General features: G+C 36.7%; 1 protein-coding gene across 3 annotated transcripts in view; it reads right to left on the reverse strand.

The window, feature by feature from the left end:
- Positions 1–824: 824 nt before the first annotated feature.
- ca8 (carbonic anhydrase VIII) overlaps positions 825–19,140 on the reverse strand; it is a 35,758-nt gene continuing 17,442 nt past the window's right edge. Inside the window, 5 exon segments of one of the 3 annotated variants that reach the window (NM_001011213.1) lie at positions 825–1,266; positions 8,376–8,539; positions 12,909–13,021; positions 13,772–13,820; positions 15,118–15,180. In NM_001011213.1, coding sequence (NP_001011213.1) covers positions 8,405–8,539; positions 12,909–13,021; positions 13,772–13,820; positions 15,118–15,180 — 360 coding nt within the window. In that variant the 3' untranslated portion in view covers positions 825–1,266; positions 8,376–8,404. 3 annotated transcript variants of the gene reach the window in all.

The raw sequence follows: 19,140 nt of genomic DNA on the forward strand, positions 1-19,140 counted from the left end.
AACACATTTATGTTTAATATTGATTTCCCACAAATTTGAAGATACAGATTAGGGTTTAGAATTGTAAGAAGTAACACCAGTAGAAAGTTAGATGTTGTGGTGCTTAGTGGTATTAGAATCATGATTACTGTATTTTGGACTGTTTTCCGAGGGGAAGCTCAATTTACACTGTCCCTTCCAAAGTGAAAACATAACCTAAATCAAGCAATGAATTGGTCAAGTTTTTCTAATACATACTCCATCTGTGAGTGCGTAACTTTGATTGATAAATAAAAAATCCAAACAAATACAAAAGTATTGCAGAAGTGATACCTGCATTGGCTAACAATAACAATACATGGCAAGCTTTCAGAGCTCTAATGCCCCTTCATCAGGCAATTTACAAATGAAAACTGGAAAGGCACAACATATATACTGTTAGATCAGAGAGAAGTGTTTACAAGCAATAAATTAGGAAGTTACAGATACATGTTATCTCTATCTGTAACTTTTTAATTTATTGCCCATGAACACTGAAAGTGTATATGTTGTGCCTTTCCAGCTTTCATTTGTAATTTGCCTGATGAAGGGTTCTTAGAGCTCTGAAAGCTTGCAATGTATTTTTATTGTTAGCCAATATAGGTATCATTTCTATAATACATTTGCATTTGTTTCTTTATTTATTATTTTTGCCACTGGCTAACATGGCACCACAGATTTTGTTTTGTGATTAACTTTAAATGAATATCAGAAGCAACAAGAGGAACTATGACTTGGAAATACCTATGGAACATAAGTATTTGTGTATATCGCTGGGCCGTTGCATTTATATTTGTGAGCGTCTGTGTTCTTACTTTGATTTATTAAAGGTACTGCATTATAAAACAATTTTACAATCTCTGATTCTACATAAAAAGAACAAGACAATAGGGAGAGAGTCTTCTGCCCATGGGCACCTCGAGTCATTTCTGCTCTTTCTGTTATACATTTCTGCAGTCCGTTTCATGTTTCAGAAGAGAATAATACACAATATTCCATGACCTATGTACTTGAATAGAAGAAAACATTAATCGTAGCTGGAAGTTTCAATAAGCTTTCTTCTTTTCATGTTCAGTCTACTCCCAGGATTCAGACTGTACTCAGTGGTCAGGGCAACCGCCGCATTTGTCAATCAAAGAGCATTAGATGAAGAAAGACAATGCAGTCTTTGTGATTTAACTAAAGCTGAAATCCCAAAAGTTTCTATTTCTCATCGGAGTTCACTGTGCGTCTATTGTCTTCACCCTTCTGAAAAGAGAATGCAGCAGTTATATTATTGAAATTCTTGGGCAGTTACTTTGCAAAGTCTGTTATGTTCAAGCAGAAAAGCAGAATATCACTAGAAATAAAAGGAGAGGAAAAGATCCTTAACAAACTCTTTCACTGGCAATTTTTATTATTACAGCTCAGAGACAAACTAGAATTACTTATTTCTCCAGTAATGAACTGTATAGATGTCACATGAAAAAATATATAAATAATTGCAAAAAGACTAGAAGTAGGATATATAAACAGGAGTAAGGAAGGCCACATATGACTTCTAGAACTATCCCCCTGCCCCATAATCCTCTGTGCAGGCAAAAAAAATTAGCAAGGCTTTATCTTCCATGCTTTACATTACAAAGGCAATTATAAGTGCATTCACATTTAACTGGCCTTTGGATAAGTAACAAGAACAGTTGTTGAACTGGCAACATACTGGTAAATCTGGTGATCAGCAACCAATCACATACAGGATCTGCTTTCCTCAAACACAAGCCAATGTGATCATGTGATCTAGTTATGGCAAAGTGTTAGCTTATTTCAGGCACATATACAAGCAAATATAGGACCAGTTTCATGAAATCTATATTAGAGATTTTTGTGAGTCTCAATCAGTGGATCCGTACCCAATTCCACAACATACATTCTTACTGCTTGGACCTGCAACAGCTTTAACCACAAACAATGCCACCACCAGCCCCCAGAAACAGGACAGAATGTGCCATATTCAGCCAAACGGTTGGAGAAATGTGGGAAAACATGGTAATGACAACTCCTAAATTAAGTAAGGTCTAATATTAGAAAATTTATACAATTAAAAAACCCAACTTAAAGGGGTGGTTCAACTTTAAGTTAACTTTTACGCACATTTATCAAGGTACAATTGATTCGGAATATAAAAAAATTGTATTTTTTCTAATTTATAGAACTGTGAGCATTTTCTGAGTTTTTTCGTTAATTTGCACGACTTTTTCGTACTTTGCAACAAATTTTACACAACAAAATTGTATTTGTCGCAACGAATATGAAAGTTTTGGATTCATTAAAGCTTTGTTATCGTGTGCCATTGCGTCCTATGGGAGGCTTCCAAAATCATGTACAGAAGGATCAAAGTCAGAAAGGTTTTCCCGCCATTTATGATCGCTCGGATACGAAAATTTTGTGACTTTCGGATCGCCGGTACGATATTTTCGTGACTATTACGATTTTTCTGTAAGCATTTTCGTGACATTTCCGTTCATCAGAAATTATCGTATCTAATCCGAATTTTACCCATTTCGGGATTCAAACTCGTACTTTGATGAATCTGTCCCTTAGTATGTTATAAAATTTCTAATTTTCTATTGGTCCTCATTGTTAATTTTTGTTATAGTTTTTAAATGATGTTCTTTCTTGTTCTGACTCTTTCCCACTTTGAAAAAGGGAGGGAGGGGTCAGCCCCTCTAAAGGGGTCCTCAACCCAAAAATTGATTTAGTTTATTTGCAATAATAATAATAAAAAGAATATGTAATTCCGAGTAACTTTCCAATACACATTAATTACAAAAAAATAATAATTTTGGAAGTTATTTGAAAATTTAATAGATACTAAAAGCAGATCTGTTACTCATCTGTCTTTGCAAAATTGATTCAGGGGTCGGAGCCAGGAGCGCAAAGAATATTATTGGTCAGGCAGTTGCACTTTCAGTTGCAACTATACTTACTTTGTAAAACCACTGACATGTTGTAATGACTGTATCACAGAAAGTTGCTTACAATTACTTTAATTAAGGAAAAAAAAGGTTTTGGTTGGAGGAACCCTTTTAAATAAGGGTTTTTTTCCCCACAACTACAACCCCCATCATGCAGTCTGTACTAACTGTAATCAAGCCCAGCAAACTATCTGCATGGTTTTGTTCACTGAGCAGCATTATATTTGTCACTGCAAGCATGCTACATGCAGGTGATTTGTGTTATCTTACACTGCAATGATTTCAGCTTTTTTATCACACAGTTGAAGCAGACCTGCTTGGTAACATAATGATGCTTTCTCAATCTCAATTAGCAATAACTAATTAACAAAACTGTTTTATGCTCAAGAACGAAGCACATCTTTTTTTCCCTCCTTTCCTAATCCCAAGTGTGATATATGGTTGATTGAATATCTAATTACTTCCTAATTGAATGAGCACATTATACATTTTTCACATGTTCAAGCTAATGCTTTTGGTCCAGAAATTAAAGTCAAAGAAATTAAGTTGCATTGGGATTTTGCCAACCATCATAATGAGGAGGCTTTGCATTAAGAGTATAATTATATGCAAATGCAAGTATTTGGACACAATGTTTATTATGAAAATTTAAAAAGTTGTTGCAGAACGTTGCCACAAATGGCTAATTTGGATGATGAGCAAATTTATTATTGATGTTTACTTTTGTTGTTCAGAGATTATGAGCGGCTTTATATACCCTGTTTAAGCCATGTTTGGAAAATAATGGAAATGAAGAATGGTGTTTAGAAATGAGATTTTATTAACTCCCCAAAAATGTCCATTGACTACGATGTATTTGGTTCAAGAAAACACATGGAAAAACGCCTGTTGACTCCAATGTGTTTGGCACCAAACAGCCACTGCAAAAAAATACACCCATTGACTCCAATGCATTTTCTGAAATTTCGCCAGTTTGCTAATTTATCCATGGTTTTTCACATTTTTTCAGGGAAGCAATGCAGGGCGGTTTCATCATTAAAACAAAACAGTAACTGAATTGTCTTTGCGTCCCAATAGTAGTTACCAGCTGTATATACTTGTCCCTTCGCCCAAACATAAAGCGGAACTATTATGCAATTTAAATGCAGAGTATAAATAGTTTATGTAATTAAATATATTTTCTTTTTTATTCTGCACTATTGTCAAGTATCCGCAGCTTTTTGCAACTTTCCTTCCCTACTGCTATGGTTGCCAACTTGCATATTTGATAGACAAGTGATTCCACCAATGGTGAGAGCGCTTGTACTGACAAATCCCCTCTCTTTTTTTCATCCATTGCTTGCAAAGTTTGCCTATGATGTCATTAGTGATGTCATCAGAAGGTTTTATGAATATCACACTGGGGGCAGCAAGGAAAGAGCCGCAGAAGGGCAGGATCACCCATCATTAGTGTCCTGTGAAGCAGCCCTGTGACTGTATTCTCATGTGCGCACCCTTGCAAGCATAGCAACCGCGACACGGGATCCAGCTTGAGAAAATAGCGCTGTGCCCAGCAAAGTATTCATAACACATACTGCACTCACTGATGACTTCACATACAAAGGGGATTCACTCATTTCTTCCTTTCCCAGACCTAGGGGCAAATATATAAAATATTAGGGGGAAATCCCATTATTTGTCATTGTATGTCATTGTATCCCTTGAAAAACATGAATATAATGTGAACGAATTACTTTATTCTGGGTAAAAATATGTAAACATTTATCAAAGACTAATTTGTTTTTCCTTTTTTATATTTTCAATTTAGATTTTTTTTCTTTTTTTTTACGTCACTTTTTTAGATATCCTAAAACATGTTTTGCAGAAAGGAATTTTTCAAATCTAGCATTTGCTTCTTTTCTCTAGAAAGTTTTCTGCAGCTTTGAGCAGTTGGACATCATTTTTGAGATGGTAAAAAGTTTTCTTCATATTTTGGGAAATGTATTACATTGCAACTCAGTAACGTTTCTGTCGTATATTTTGGCTCAGGAACAAATACTGGGAAAGAATGATAAATAAGGGAAAATGTACAAATGACAAACTTTGCCACTAATGATAAAATGTGAAAAGAAGAAAATGTTTTACAGTCTTTGATAAATGTGTCCTTAAGTAAAAATTCTAGGGAACATAAAAATCATGAATCATAAAAATTGGACAATTTTTGACAACTAGAACTTTTTTCACTGGTGACTGAATATGAAAATAAAGGGATGTTTTCTCCTCAACCATGAATAAATCTGCCCTTAAGTTTTATTTATTTTCTGTTGCAGTAACCAGGATGTATCTTCTCCCTGACCTATACTGCTCAACATGTTCAACATGTACCCTCTGAAGTAATAGGGAATGTAGTGAGGTTTCCCAAAAGCAGAGACATCTAACTGAAGGCCCAGGGATTTGTGCCCATATAGGAGCCTCCAAAGGTTTCTGTTGATAACTTAATTATTGGATTATTTCTGTGGATTTCTTTATTATTGGCCATAAGCCTTACGACCATTTCCTACACACTGTAATATAGCGTTTAGCAGGAGATGGGTACTTTCTCTTTGGCCTGCATCTGCTAAACCAGGTGGATGTTCCACTAAGCCTGGGATCAACAAGGAAAGCATTAGTTCCCTACAGAAACCATCTATCTCTAGTGAAGTCGGGGAGCAGGGACCCAGTGAACGAGGATTTAGTAAGTGCAGAATATCTTTTGTAAGAGTCAGTTATAGCTAGCAAGAGCAGCTTCTTTGCTCCAACCAGGAGAGACAGCAGAGAGTAGTCTCCTTTACAGGCTCTGCTGCCTTAGTGAAGGGACCACAGCAGTGACAAGGATATCAGTCTCAGATTGATTCTCCCTGATCAAGTCTGTTGTTTGGGATCTGGACCACTTAAAATAGAAACCCTAAGGACTTTGTTACTACCGATGCTACTCTTTACAATGGTGCATCGCTGCTCTGCCTTTACCATCATTTGAACCTGCCATTATTTACTACATCTGCTTGTGAGCATTTATATGCACAACCCTTCATTTGGATCATTTGTCTTGGACAGATTAAAGAAAAATGATACCCCCGAACAATGTAGGTCTCTATAAAAATGTATTGTATAAACAAGCTCATATGTAAAACCCCGCTTCATCTAAATAAGCCATTTTCATAAAATATACTTTTTTAGTAGTATGTGCTATTGGGTACTTCTAAATAGAAAAGTGCCATTTTAAGAATTAAGGGTTGCCCCTTGGGATCATATGATTCACAGTGCACACAAACAAGCCAGGGCACACATACATGCTAGGCCCCATCAGCCAATTAATGGAAAGAGTTCTGCCTTTTACTCCCACACTACTTCCTGTTACAGTTAGAGCTGCATTATTTCTGGTCATGTGATGAGTGAGGACTCAGACCATCACAAAATGGTAGACCAAGGGAAAGGATGTAAAAGGGCAATATTTACTGATATACTGTATATATTCCAGTTTGGCGAGATTCTTTAATAGGTCACTTAACATAATATAAACTATCTGTTGGTTAAATATTCATTCTGGGGGTATAGTTTTCCTTTAAATTGTTCTTCAGTTTTGTTTTGTGTCCTTATTTTTACTTTTACCTGTACTTTATTACACCTGTAATGTCATATTCTTCCAAGCATAAGGAAGCATGTGCATGTGTCTTAATACGACATTAATATATTAGTCAGGTGCAAAAGACTAGATTCTGCCAGATGAAGTTATAGCTGTATGATCATTAATCACGAAAAGACAAAAGACAATGACAACACTGTACTATCTCTATTTTTAGATCTTTTTACTATAATGAGTAGAACATTAATTTGGTGCAGTCAGGTTCTTTTCCACTGTTTTATTCAACTGAGTGTTTTAGATTCTTCAATTCTAATTTTTTAATACTCAAATATTTAAGAAAATATTTGAGTTTGGTAAAATTTTAATTTTATCTGAACTGAAAAAATCTCTAAAATGTACAAATTTGTATTCTGATATGTAGGCCTCTGAGGTGCATTTATCAACATTTTTGTGGTTTTAGAGGTTTTTGAAACCACAAATAAATGTAAGTTTTGTCTAAAACCACAAATGACAAGTCATTTATTAAAACAGCCTTTTACAAAAAAAGAACGAATTAAAAAAATGCGGTGAAAAAACATGAATTTGTAATTTTGTCCCACAAATGAAAGAGTAGAAAAACCCATAAAACCACAAAGCAAATGAAGATTAACCAATTGAAAAAGGACAGCCGCCATTGACTTTTACATGGTGTATTTTTACTTTGGGTTTGTTGCCATTTTGACACCATTTTGGAAAACCATTTTTTTAGTAAAAGAAATCATATTTTTGTGCAAAATTGAGAAAAAAAACCATGACATTTTGTGAATGGGTCCCATAATGACTGCTGGCAGAGAGAATTTTTGTAAACACCAGCACACTAAAAATTTCACACACACAAAAAACATTTGCGCAAGGAAATACATTGTCACAATGCAAATCATTTTCTGTTTTTTTTTTTAATTATATTCCCTCCTTGAGAACAAATGACACTGATTGATTTGCATGATTTTACTGCATTTTAGTGACTGAATTTTTAATACAGGTATGGGATCCCTTATACAGAAACCCACTGTCTCCCATACAGTCTACCATAACCATATCATTCTAATTTTGAAAAATGATTCTCTTTTTCTCTATAATAATAAAACAGTAGCTTGTAGTTGATGGTAACTAAACTGCATGAATCCATATTGGCGGCAAAACAAAACAATCCTTTTGGGTTTATATAAGGAGTAAGGTATAGAGATCTAGATTAGAGAAGGACCCCTTGTCTGGAAAATCACATGTTCCAAGCATTCTGAATCACAGGGCCCATATCCAGACTGCACTTATTCATTATTTGTTTTGATCATACTTTTTACGCAGATCCCAGTGTGTGATCATTTAGGTGCCAGAAGCCCAGTGCCTCATAAGTTAACCCCCCCCCCCACACTGTAACAGTACTTACCTTGGAGGCACCCATTACATTTAACACTGTGGGATTTAATCAGCATTGGTAGTGCTTGCCAGTTAATATAGTACATACTATTATTGTAACTCTAATTATATACTGTAGGACATAAAAACTCATTTGTATTATAAATTTGGCTGAGACGTGTAACTACAGTTCAAGTTTCTTTTCTTATACACCACATTTAATTTTTTATTAAAACTTAAAAATATGAAAAACAAAAAACAGTTAGCCATTTAAACCAGTTGATCTACCAGCATTTCACCAGCTGTAACTAAACAGATTCTCTAGGACTGATCATTATAACAGACTCCATATTTATACTCTATATAAGAGGATTTTATTCAGGATCTGTAAAATTACTGGTACTCACCTGAAAGTAAATGTCCTCCCCTCTTGTATTTACTGGAATGCTGCTCGAATGATTCTATCACTAAGGGGTTGGGTTGGTCTAAAGTTATCTGCCATTAATCCATCACAGCCATCTGGAAGATCTGCTCCCTTGATATGGGTTCTTAATCGCCTAAATTCTTCAATCTTAAAAAGACAAATAAATGAATTCTGTGACTCTACCATGTGAACATTAAGACATTGTTTCTGCTGTTTGAACATCCTCATGATTACAGATGATTGAGTTTATGAAGTAAAGGGAAAGTCTGCAATGTTCCAGTTCCACACTACTTTTGTGTCTCTTTTATTTACACACTAAAAGCTAATTTTCCATCTATTCCTCCTCTTCCTTCCAAAATAGAAATAGGGAATGACTATGAATAGGCGAAATGGTTAGGAGAAGGAGGGTCCACTAACACCCAGACCCACCAGGAATTTTCCTGGTATCCTGGTGGACCAGTCCAAATTGTTTGTTCTATTTTCCGTCTTGCATAAATATGTCTTTGAGCATCCAAGTAAAGTGAATAGGGGGCTGTAAAATTTACTTCTTGCTAACCGTGGAAAGTATTGGCCAAAAGGTGGAGCCAGCACTGCATTATTGTTTGCCTATTTCAAACCTATATGAAATCAGATTTAAGAACATTTTACAAGAACTTTATTTTGCATTAAGTTTTTATCATACCTATACAGATGAAATCATATACCAAGTACTGTATTAAAGTCTAAGGCATTGGCACTATATGTGTCTGTGATGCCCATGGCTGATAGTGATGACCACACAAGTAGCACTATACTGAAATAAATTTCTACTTTAATCTCCCCCCTTAGGAATGGAGAAGGTGGGCCACACCCGAGTAGTCAGAATGGGAGTTAGGGGAAGGTAAAACCTCCCTATTTATTTCTATATTACCAATGGAGTACAGTGCCAGGGCTTTAGTTTGAGCTGTAGAAGAGTTTTTAAGATACAGACCCAAGAATCTCTGATGCAACTCGTGACCGAGGATCCGTCACTTTAATCTCCTACAGTCCTTGCATACTCCATCACCATGATATCTAACTTGATTGCTGTAAGCTCTGCAATGTGCTTTGAGTCCCACGGGACAAAGTGAGTATTGCATTTCCTTAATTCACTTGTTATATATATATATATATATAACTATGTTATATCTTACTTTCATATGATTATCATAATAAATGCCGAGGGAAATACTCAAGACTTATACATGAATAAAAGCCTAAATTTCAGTATTAACATTCTGAATCAAAACTAGGACATTTTTGTGTGCAAATATTACACATGACAATACCCATAATCCCACCAGACCCTTCTCCATTTTACAATAAGCATTTTTTGGGAGTGCCCAGTACAAAAACAGGTAAGGAGGTATGAACACAGTGCTGTGATGACTACCCATGATCCAAAAATGTACTATGCCAAAGATAATCCATTGCTTTACTTTATCGGGTAGTCCCTCTTTTATGAAGGACATTTTGCCCAAGGTTTTCACCTGGACTTGAGACTCAGCTTAGCACCCTAACCGAAAATAATATTGACTTTGCCTGTAAACACAGGATCAACCTTTGACAATAGTTAAGACCAATAAATCAGAACCAATTACAATGACAAGCAGTTGCCACATCTGGCATGTTGCAGTTTCTCAGTACCCATGAACTGCACTTAAAGTCCTGTTGGCAAGTCAATGACAAACCATGTAAAGTTATAGTTTCTCCATGATGCAATATTTCTGAGAAAAAAATAACCTTCACACTATTTCCCTCTCAGTCTATAAACACATTCACTTTTGAAGGCTGAAAATAAATCTTTGGGTTTTTGTCAGCTATGACATTTTAGTTAGCCTTTTCAGAATCAAAATATGTAACCTTTTCTTATGGAAAATATATATGAACACAGGGAAAATGTGATACCCAATATATTTATTGTATATTTTACATTAAGAAGCCTTTTCCTGATATTTTTCAGCCTTATATACATATATATGATTTCTTTGCTTGTTTTAATTGTGTGAATTTTGTCCATACAGAAAACAAAATTGTACATAATTCTACTATAATTTCCCATAAATGCTGAATTATATGTTGGACATACAATGACTGATATTAACTTCTGGCTAAATGTGTAAGGAGGTGAAAGACTGGATTGTTTACTGTAAATGTATAATTGTATAAGTCGATTCTGATGTGAGTGTACTGTATAATGTGGGATATGGGTGTAATGTGTAAGAGTGACCACTAGAGGGGAGTAAAGAACAAAGGGTAAAAAAAGACCTGTGTTAATTGGTCCCTGAGTCCAGGCTGGAGGGGTGTGGCAAGACGTGACATTCTAAAAATGTTTACTGCCAATATTTCAGAGACTTCAGAGATTTTAGAGACAGTTAAAAATAGAAAATTAATGTAAATTGCAAAAGTACTTCGAAAAGTGCTCTGAGAAGTTTACAGTTTTTTTTTAGTTTAGATCCTGTCCTTCAGTCTCTTTTTACTCCACTTTGGTGTATGGTTGAAGGGAAGGCGAGGCAGAAGGCCATAGAAATGAACAATAAAAGGAATTTATGAGCTGTGAGACAAAGAAAAGAATGTTATAAAAGTGTGAGACAGGTGAGGATTATTATTATTCTTTATTTAACACTGAAATATTATACAGCACTTTACACTGATTGGGAAGTACCCAGAGGAACCCCCAAAAGACATGGGATGAATATACAAACTCCTTATCCATCTATATACACCTAAGACCCAAGCACAGCAAGGGAGCAGTCTCTGTTATGAGCAGTTCTGTTTATCAACTAGGAGAAGTAGTATGTGGTTGGTTCCCCATGTGACACCCATCACTACTCCTCTGTTGTGCTAATGTGCCTGTATCTACCAAAGAGCAAGTGTTTCTGTAAGTACCTTTTGGAAGATCTTGTTTAGCAATTAAGTTTCGAGATGTTGTTTTAAGAACCCCTGGTGCCAAAATTATTTTGAAGAGTTAATTATATGTCAACCTGGAGAGCCTTTATTCCAATACCATAGAGAGGGCCAAGCCTAGAGAGAAAGTCACATGTAACATCGGCTCTACCCACAGAGCAGCAATAGCCTATTCAAGATAATGTTACACTATTTTAAAAGAAATAATCCCTTATTATATGTTCTATAATATACTGTTTATTTCACTTTGCATACACTATAACAGGAGTGACAATTATTAAAGTATATTTTCAGTCTGACACTGTATACTAGATAGGTGGAACACTAAAAGGAAGTAAAAACAAGTGTATGGATCATACCAAAATCTAAAATTGGATTTATTTTTCTAGTGTAGTCAGCGTTAGGTATGCTTTTATGTAATATTTTATGAAGGGATGCACCGAACCCTCGAACCCACTCTGAAGGGTTCGGCCAAATCCCAAACTGAATCCAAATCCTAATTAACACGTGTTAATTAGGATCAGAAGGGGCGCGGCGAAATTTTTTTTCACCCGACAATTTAACACTTTTCGAATGCTAATTTGCATATGCTAATTTGTGCTAATTAGGATTCAGTTCGCCTGGGACCGCAGATTCAGCCGAAACCGAATCCTTAAAAAAAAGCCAGGATTCGGCTGAATCACAAGCCGAGTCCGGGATTCGGTGCATCCCTAATTTTATGTTTTAACTTTTGCATGATCAACAAACTTATCAGGAGAAATTAATTAAGCCACAATGGGGGAGACTTCCCTGGGCAGATATGGTCATTGACTGGTTTCAAATGGCAGCACAGGTATAAGGTCTGTTATCCGGAATGTATGGGAACCTGGGGTTTTCCAGATTTTATCATAATTTGGATTATCAAATCTTAAATCTACAATTAAATATTAAATAAACCCAATAGGATTGTTTTGCCACCAATATGGATTCATGCAGCTTAGTTACCATCAAGTACAAGGTACTGTTTTATTATAACAGAGAAAAAGGAAATCATTTTTTAAAAATTAGACCTTTTTGTTAAAAATCTATTGGAGATGGCTTTCCTGTAATTCAGAGCTTTCTGAATAATAGGTTTCCGGATAATGGATCCCATACCTGTACCAGGTGCAAATCTGTGTCGCAGATGGGGTACATCAGTCCTGATCAAATCAATATGTTTGAGAATGCCTTTACTTAGAAGTACGATATGGGATCAGTTATCTGGAGTTTATCCAGGAAGCCCCAAATTACATGAAGGATATTTCTCCATTCAAATCTAATAATTCAAATTTTTTACAATAATTTCCTTTTCTCTGTAATAATAAAACAGTACCTTGTACTTGATCCCAACTAAGATATAATTAATCCTTATTGGAGGCAAAACAATCCTATTGGGTTTATTTGATGTTTAAATGATTTTTTAGTAGATGTAAAGTATTGCGATCCAAATTCTGACAAAGCTCTTATCCCAGGTCCTGTACATTCTGCATAACAGGACCCATACCTGTATATAAAACATTCAAAATATGTTTACAAATGGAAAAAACTCTTAAAAATAATAATGGTTACTTACCTGTGTTTGAGAAACTGTTAAAGGGTATCGAAATAATATCCAGGTAACTCCTTCACTACATGGTGGCATTGTAAGAGATCCCTCATATACCCAATAATCACGCAGCAGGGGGTCTGAAAAAGGTCAGTTTTTTTACAACTCATTAAGATACTATAAGTAAACATTAAAGTTACATGAAATGGTCATTTTAATTATGAAACTGAATAAAAGTATCTATATATGTTTTCCTAAGAGTCATCAGTCGGCAGCCAATGAGCGAAGGTGTCCAATCAGGGAATATGGAAGCACCCATTTCACTTGTTCAACATTCAGCCTACGAGCAGAATTGTGGTTAATATTGAGATACTGTTAGATACTAAAAAAATACTTAACCAACAGATTGTTTAGATCATATTAAGTGGCCTATTTTACCAATCTGGGATATATATCAGTAAATATTGGTCTTTTACATCTTTTCTCTTGAACCACCATTTAGTGATGGGCTGTGTGCTCCCTCAGAGATCAGCTGACCAAAAATAATGCAGCTCTAACTGTAACAGGAGGAAGTGGGGGAGCAAAAGACAGAACCTTGTCCATTAATTGGCTGATGGAGCCTAGCATGTATGTGTGCCTTGGTTTGTTTGTGTGCACTGTGAATCCTATGATCCCAGGGGTTGGACCTTAGTACTTAAAATGGCAATTTTCTATTTAGGCGTACCCAATGGCACATACTACTACTTCATAAAAATGTTTTATTTAGATAGCAAGGTTTTACATATGAGCTGCTTTATGCAATATATTTTATAGAGACCTACATTGAGGTAGAGTTTTCCATTAAGTTCAATTTTATTTTGTTTATATTTGCATTAAACTTCTTTCCATACCTGGTAATAAGGTGTTGGGATTAAAGCATGGTATCGTCTTAGATTTCCCCTAAAAAAGACCAAATGCATTACCTTCTAAATGAGATGCAGCGTATATGTACTTGAAAAAGCTGAAAATAAAAGTAGAAGACATGCGGAATGTACTGAACAGGCCTTGTACTGAAGGGCAATAGTGCCTTGTTAAATTTATCACTTGTTTTCTTTCCAGTGCGCCCTGTAAATGCATTTAGTAGTTACAAGGACATTGTGCTATTAATTATTAAATAACAAGCCTGTGTGTCTCAAGAACAACTAGTTTCCCCTCTGCTTCCAATATTTTTTTTATCTTCCCTCTCAACTGAATGAAATATATTCCCTAACAAAATGCAGAGCCTCTGATTATGGTTTCATTACACTTTCAGTTATCACTAACAAATGCTGAATACTTTAGAAATGATTACAGGCCTTAGCAGCAGATGGTAGACACTATATAGAATATGGCACAAATGACTTTTGGCCCTAAACAAAATCATAGCATATGTATCAGTGTGTTCCACTGGCATTCATTTGCCAAGCAGCCATCGAACAGAAGGATTATATGGGGAAGCCCATTTATCAACATTCTCCTTTTAGTGAATAAAATCATTTTCTCTAAGACAACGGATGTCAAGTGATTTATTAAATAAGTCTTTAAAAAAGGACGAATTAAAAAAATGTAGAAGAAATTACAAATATCGACTGGTAATTAATACAACCAGAGAGATATTGTGTATCGGCCAATGGTATCTACAATGAGTATGACATGCCCTTAAAGAAATTAAAGAAATAAAAGTATACATGGCATCAACCAACCGAAAATATCACACAAGCATTTACACTTTATACCAGTGATCCCCAACCAGTGGCTCAGGGGCAACATGTTACTCACCAACCCCTTGGATGTTGCTCTCAGTGCCCCCAAACCAGGTAGTTATTTTTGAATTCCTGACTTGGGGCAAGTTTTGGTTGAATAACAAGGTTTACTACCAAATAAAGCCCCCTGTAAGCTGATAGTGTGCATAGAGGCTCCCTAATAGCCAATCGTAGCCCTTATTTGGCACCTCCATGAACTTTTATGATGCTTGTGTTGCTCTCCAAGTCTTTTTACATTTGACTGTGGCTCACGAGTAAGAAAGTTTGGGGACCCCTGCTTTATACCATTCTATGTACAACACACATATAACATATTAACCATAGGTCACTTTGATGTTATTTTATAAATAAATTGCACAAGTTCAGCTGAGCATCCCATGTTAGCTCCTTCCTATGATTCTGCTTCATGGGACACTTGCAGGATTATTATTCCTTTTGAAAAAAAAAGAACTTACTTTATAAAATATATCCTGAAGAACCTCTGTGATAGCTTTAAGGCCAATATTTTCTTTTCCTATCTGAAACAGTAACAAAAAAACACTGTATTTAATGAATTAAAGGCACTGGCTCTTGAAACTTAGGACTCTGCACTTACAAGATTAAGTCAACTGTTCTGCTGATGGGAAGCTCCTATCAGTAAGAGCTTTGGGACCGTTCAGGTAACAAATAAGCACAAATAAATACACAGATATGCTAAATTGGGGGTTTATTTATATTAAAATACAATTTGTAAAATATAGGATAGTATATGGTAAAAATGATAGTACAGGTATCGGACCCCTTATCCGGAAACCCGTTATCCAGAAAGCTCCGAATTACAGAAAGCCCGTCTCCCATAGACTCCATTTTAATCAAATAATTTAGAATTTTAAAACTGATTTTCTTTTTCTCTGTAGTAATAAAACAGTACCTTGTAATTGATCCCACTAAGATATAAATAATCCTTATTGGATGCAAAACAATCCTATTGGGGTTAATTAATGTTTTATTGATATTTTAGTAGACTTAAGGTATGGAGATCCAAATTACAGAAAGACCCCTTATCCGGAATACCCTTGGTCCCGATCATTCTGGATAATGGGTCCTATATCTGTATATGGTAAAAATGATTCACACACAATCCACGTATGTAAAGACAAACAATACTTTATTAAAAAATGCTTATGTATACTCAAATAAACTACTATTTTGCCTATTGTAAGTTCAAATATTTTAGCCTGAGTTACTGAATAATACTAGTTTTTAATTCAGGTCTAGCCTCAACTATAATTTCACTGAAGGACCTTGCTCGTATGGATGTGCCTTATGCACAGTGGCGATCCTAGGGGTGCTGGCGCCTGAAGCCCTCCCACTTTGCGCTTACCGTTTTAGCACTGCCTCATAGCAATGTGGCCTATGTAGATAGAATTTATTTTCTAAAATACTGCAGTACTGTAAGTGTTCAAAGCCCTAGAATAGAATACTTTCACCTGAACATGCCCCAGGAAACTGGTAGCAAGGGCCAATACACCCTGTTCAGCAGGTCTGAACTGATTCAAAATAAGCCCTAGCATTTTAATTATACAGAGGCCCAAACAACCCCAGACAGGCCCAAAACATAGTGAGTGTCTATGGTATCTTACAGCAGCCCTTCTGGCATTTGCCTGAATCTCCTGATTGCCAGTCTGGGCCTGTGGTTCAGCTTTCCCTAATGCATGCATGGAAGTCTCTGTGCGCTGTCACGAACGCGTAAGACCTCAAGCTGTAATTTTTAGATGTACAAATAAAGGTTGATCGATTTTAATACTAACTGTTGCGGCTTTTTATGCTGACCTGCAGGGCACTGCCAATGTGTGATGTTTTGTGACGAGATTTGCCCATGGCTACGGACTTGGGGCACCAGCACCCGGGTCAACAAGACCGTTTGGTAAGCATAACGCTTTCTTGTTTGGAAGTGGGTTCTCCCTGGCCGTGTGTTTGTTTTTACCTGAGTGCAGGGTCCGGGGCAGGTTGCACCTGGTCCAGAGGTTTTAAGCGGTGAGCAGTTTTTGTGTGGGGGAACCTGTATTGCTTTTTCTATACAGGCACCTGTATTTTTAAACTAATTTTCATATTTAAACTCTTTAACTGTGTGCTGTGGATATATAATTTTTTCGACTGCATGCATGGACACTGAAACCCAGGAACCAATGCCAGCCTTGACATAGCAGTAATTACATTATTGACATTACTGAATTAGAGAGGGTCCAGAGAAGGGCAACTAAGCTGGTTAAGGGTATGGAAAGTCTCAGTTATGAAGAAAGACTGGCCAAGTTAGGTTTGTTTACACTGGAGAAGAGGCGCTTAAGAGGTGAAATGATAACTATGTATAAATATATAAGGGGATCATATAATAACCTTTCTAATGTTTTATTTACCAGTAGGTCCTTCCAACGGACACGAGGGCACCCACTCCGTTTAGAAGAAGAAAGGTTCCGTTTAAAAATTTCGGAAAGGATGGTTGAACGTGATGGACGTACGTCTTTTTTCAACCTAACTTACTTTGTTTATATGTTACAGGATTGCCCTATCTGACTTCAGCCTATGCCATTAATGATGCTGTGTGGTACTAATGCCATCCCCACTATAAAACCATGCCCTGTGTCTTTTCTTGCAATTTAAAAAATTGCAGACATGCAAGTTGCATCAGAATCTACTAAGCGGGCACCCATAACAATGCTGGAATTCTGGGAAAAAAACATTGCATCAATAAACATGCCACTTTGCATCTGAAATCTGCACTTTTTGCATATTACACTGCATCAATAAATGAGCCCTTAAGTGCTCTAAGTGCCTGTGAGCAAACAAATAACTTAATGGGCCCCACTAATACCTTCCTGTGTAGGAAAATATATAACCATGAAATATTTTTTAAGCCTGTATTCCGTGTAATTAGTTTTATTGCGGCATGGTTATGTGCGTCTCTTCAGACCAATTGTTACAGAGTGATTTTTATTGTTATTATCGCTACCGTTTAAGTAATATATTCCCTACTGTAATAAGTGCCTCCCACTATATAAGCTTTTTACTGATTTTCATTGGGATTTTTGAGCTTTAGTTCCATGCAATTAGTTTTTATTAAGGGAAAATATCCATGGGCCTCGAGTGTCTGTAATAAAAGTATTTATCATAACATTTTTTTAAGTTTTTCTGGCATTTGTCATAGACTGTTGCCTGTTAAACCTTATTTTACAATATACATTCTATATTATCTTTGATCTGGTTCATTGTATGAATACGGGTATGGGATCCTTTATCCGGAAAACCCATTATCATGAAAGCTCCAAATTACAGAAAGGCCATCTCCCATATGCTCTATTTTAATCAAATAATTCAAAGTTGATTTCCTTTTTTTCTCTGTAATAAAACAGTATTTTGTACTGGAGGCAAAATAATCCTATTTGGGTTTATTTAATGTTTACATTTTTTTTCGTAAACTTGAGGTATGGAGATCCAAATTATGTAAAGACCCCTTATCTCGAAAACACCAGGTGCAGAGCATTCTGGATAACAGGTCCCATACTTGTATATTAATATAATACTAAGAGAAGAAGTGTTTTCTCTGTGTCATGTTCGGTTATTTCAGAGAAGTGATTCACTTAACCATTTAAACTGCAGAGGGACCTGCTTTTATCTACTGACCAACAGGTTAAGAATCCCTGCAGCTAGGGTTGCCACCTCTTGTAAATCCCTGCAGCTAAGGTTGCCACCTCATGTGAATCCTTGCAGCTAGGGTTGCCACCTCTTGTGAATCCCTGCAACTAGGGTTGCCACCTCATGTGAATCCCTGCAGCTAGGGTTGCCACCTCATGTGAATCCCTGCAGCTAGGGTTGCCACCTCATGTGAATCCCTGCAGCTAAGGTTGCCACCTCATGTGAATCCCTGCAGCTAGGGTTGCCACCTCATGTGAATCCCTGCAGCTAGGGTTGCCACCTCATGTGAATCCCTGCAGCTAGGGTTGCCACCTCATGTGAATCCCTGCAGCTAAGGTTGCCACCTCTTGTGAATCCCTGCAGCTAGGGTTGCCACCTCTTGTGAATCCCTGCAGCTAGGGTTGCCACCTCTTGTGAATCCCTGCAGCTAGGGTTGCCACCTCTTGTGAATCCCTGCAGCTAGGGTTGCCACCTTGATCCCTGCAGCTAGGTGCCCTTGTGAATCCCTGCAGCTAGGGTTGCCACCTCTTGTGAATCCCTGCAGCTAGGGTTGCCACCTCTTGTGAATCCCTGCAGCTAGGGTTGCCACCTCTTGTGAATCCCTGCAGCTAGGGTTGCCACCTCTTGTGAATCCCTGCAGCTAGGGTTGCCATCTCTTGTGAATCCCTGCAGCTAGGGTTGCCACCTCTTGTGAATCCCTGCAGCTAGGGTTGCCATCTCTTGTGAATCCCTGCAACTAGTGTTGCCACCTTTTGTGGAAAACAATCCCAGCTTTCTTATATTTAATCTTTCTTCCTTATTTATAA

This window comes from Xenopus tropicalis, chromosome 6 (assembly GCF_000004195.4).
Source record: "Xenopus tropicalis strain Nigerian chromosome 6, UCB_Xtro_10.0, whole genome shotgun sequence".
Taxonomy (NCBI): Eukaryota; Metazoa; Chordata; class Amphibia; order Anura; family Pipidae; genus Xenopus; species Xenopus tropicalis.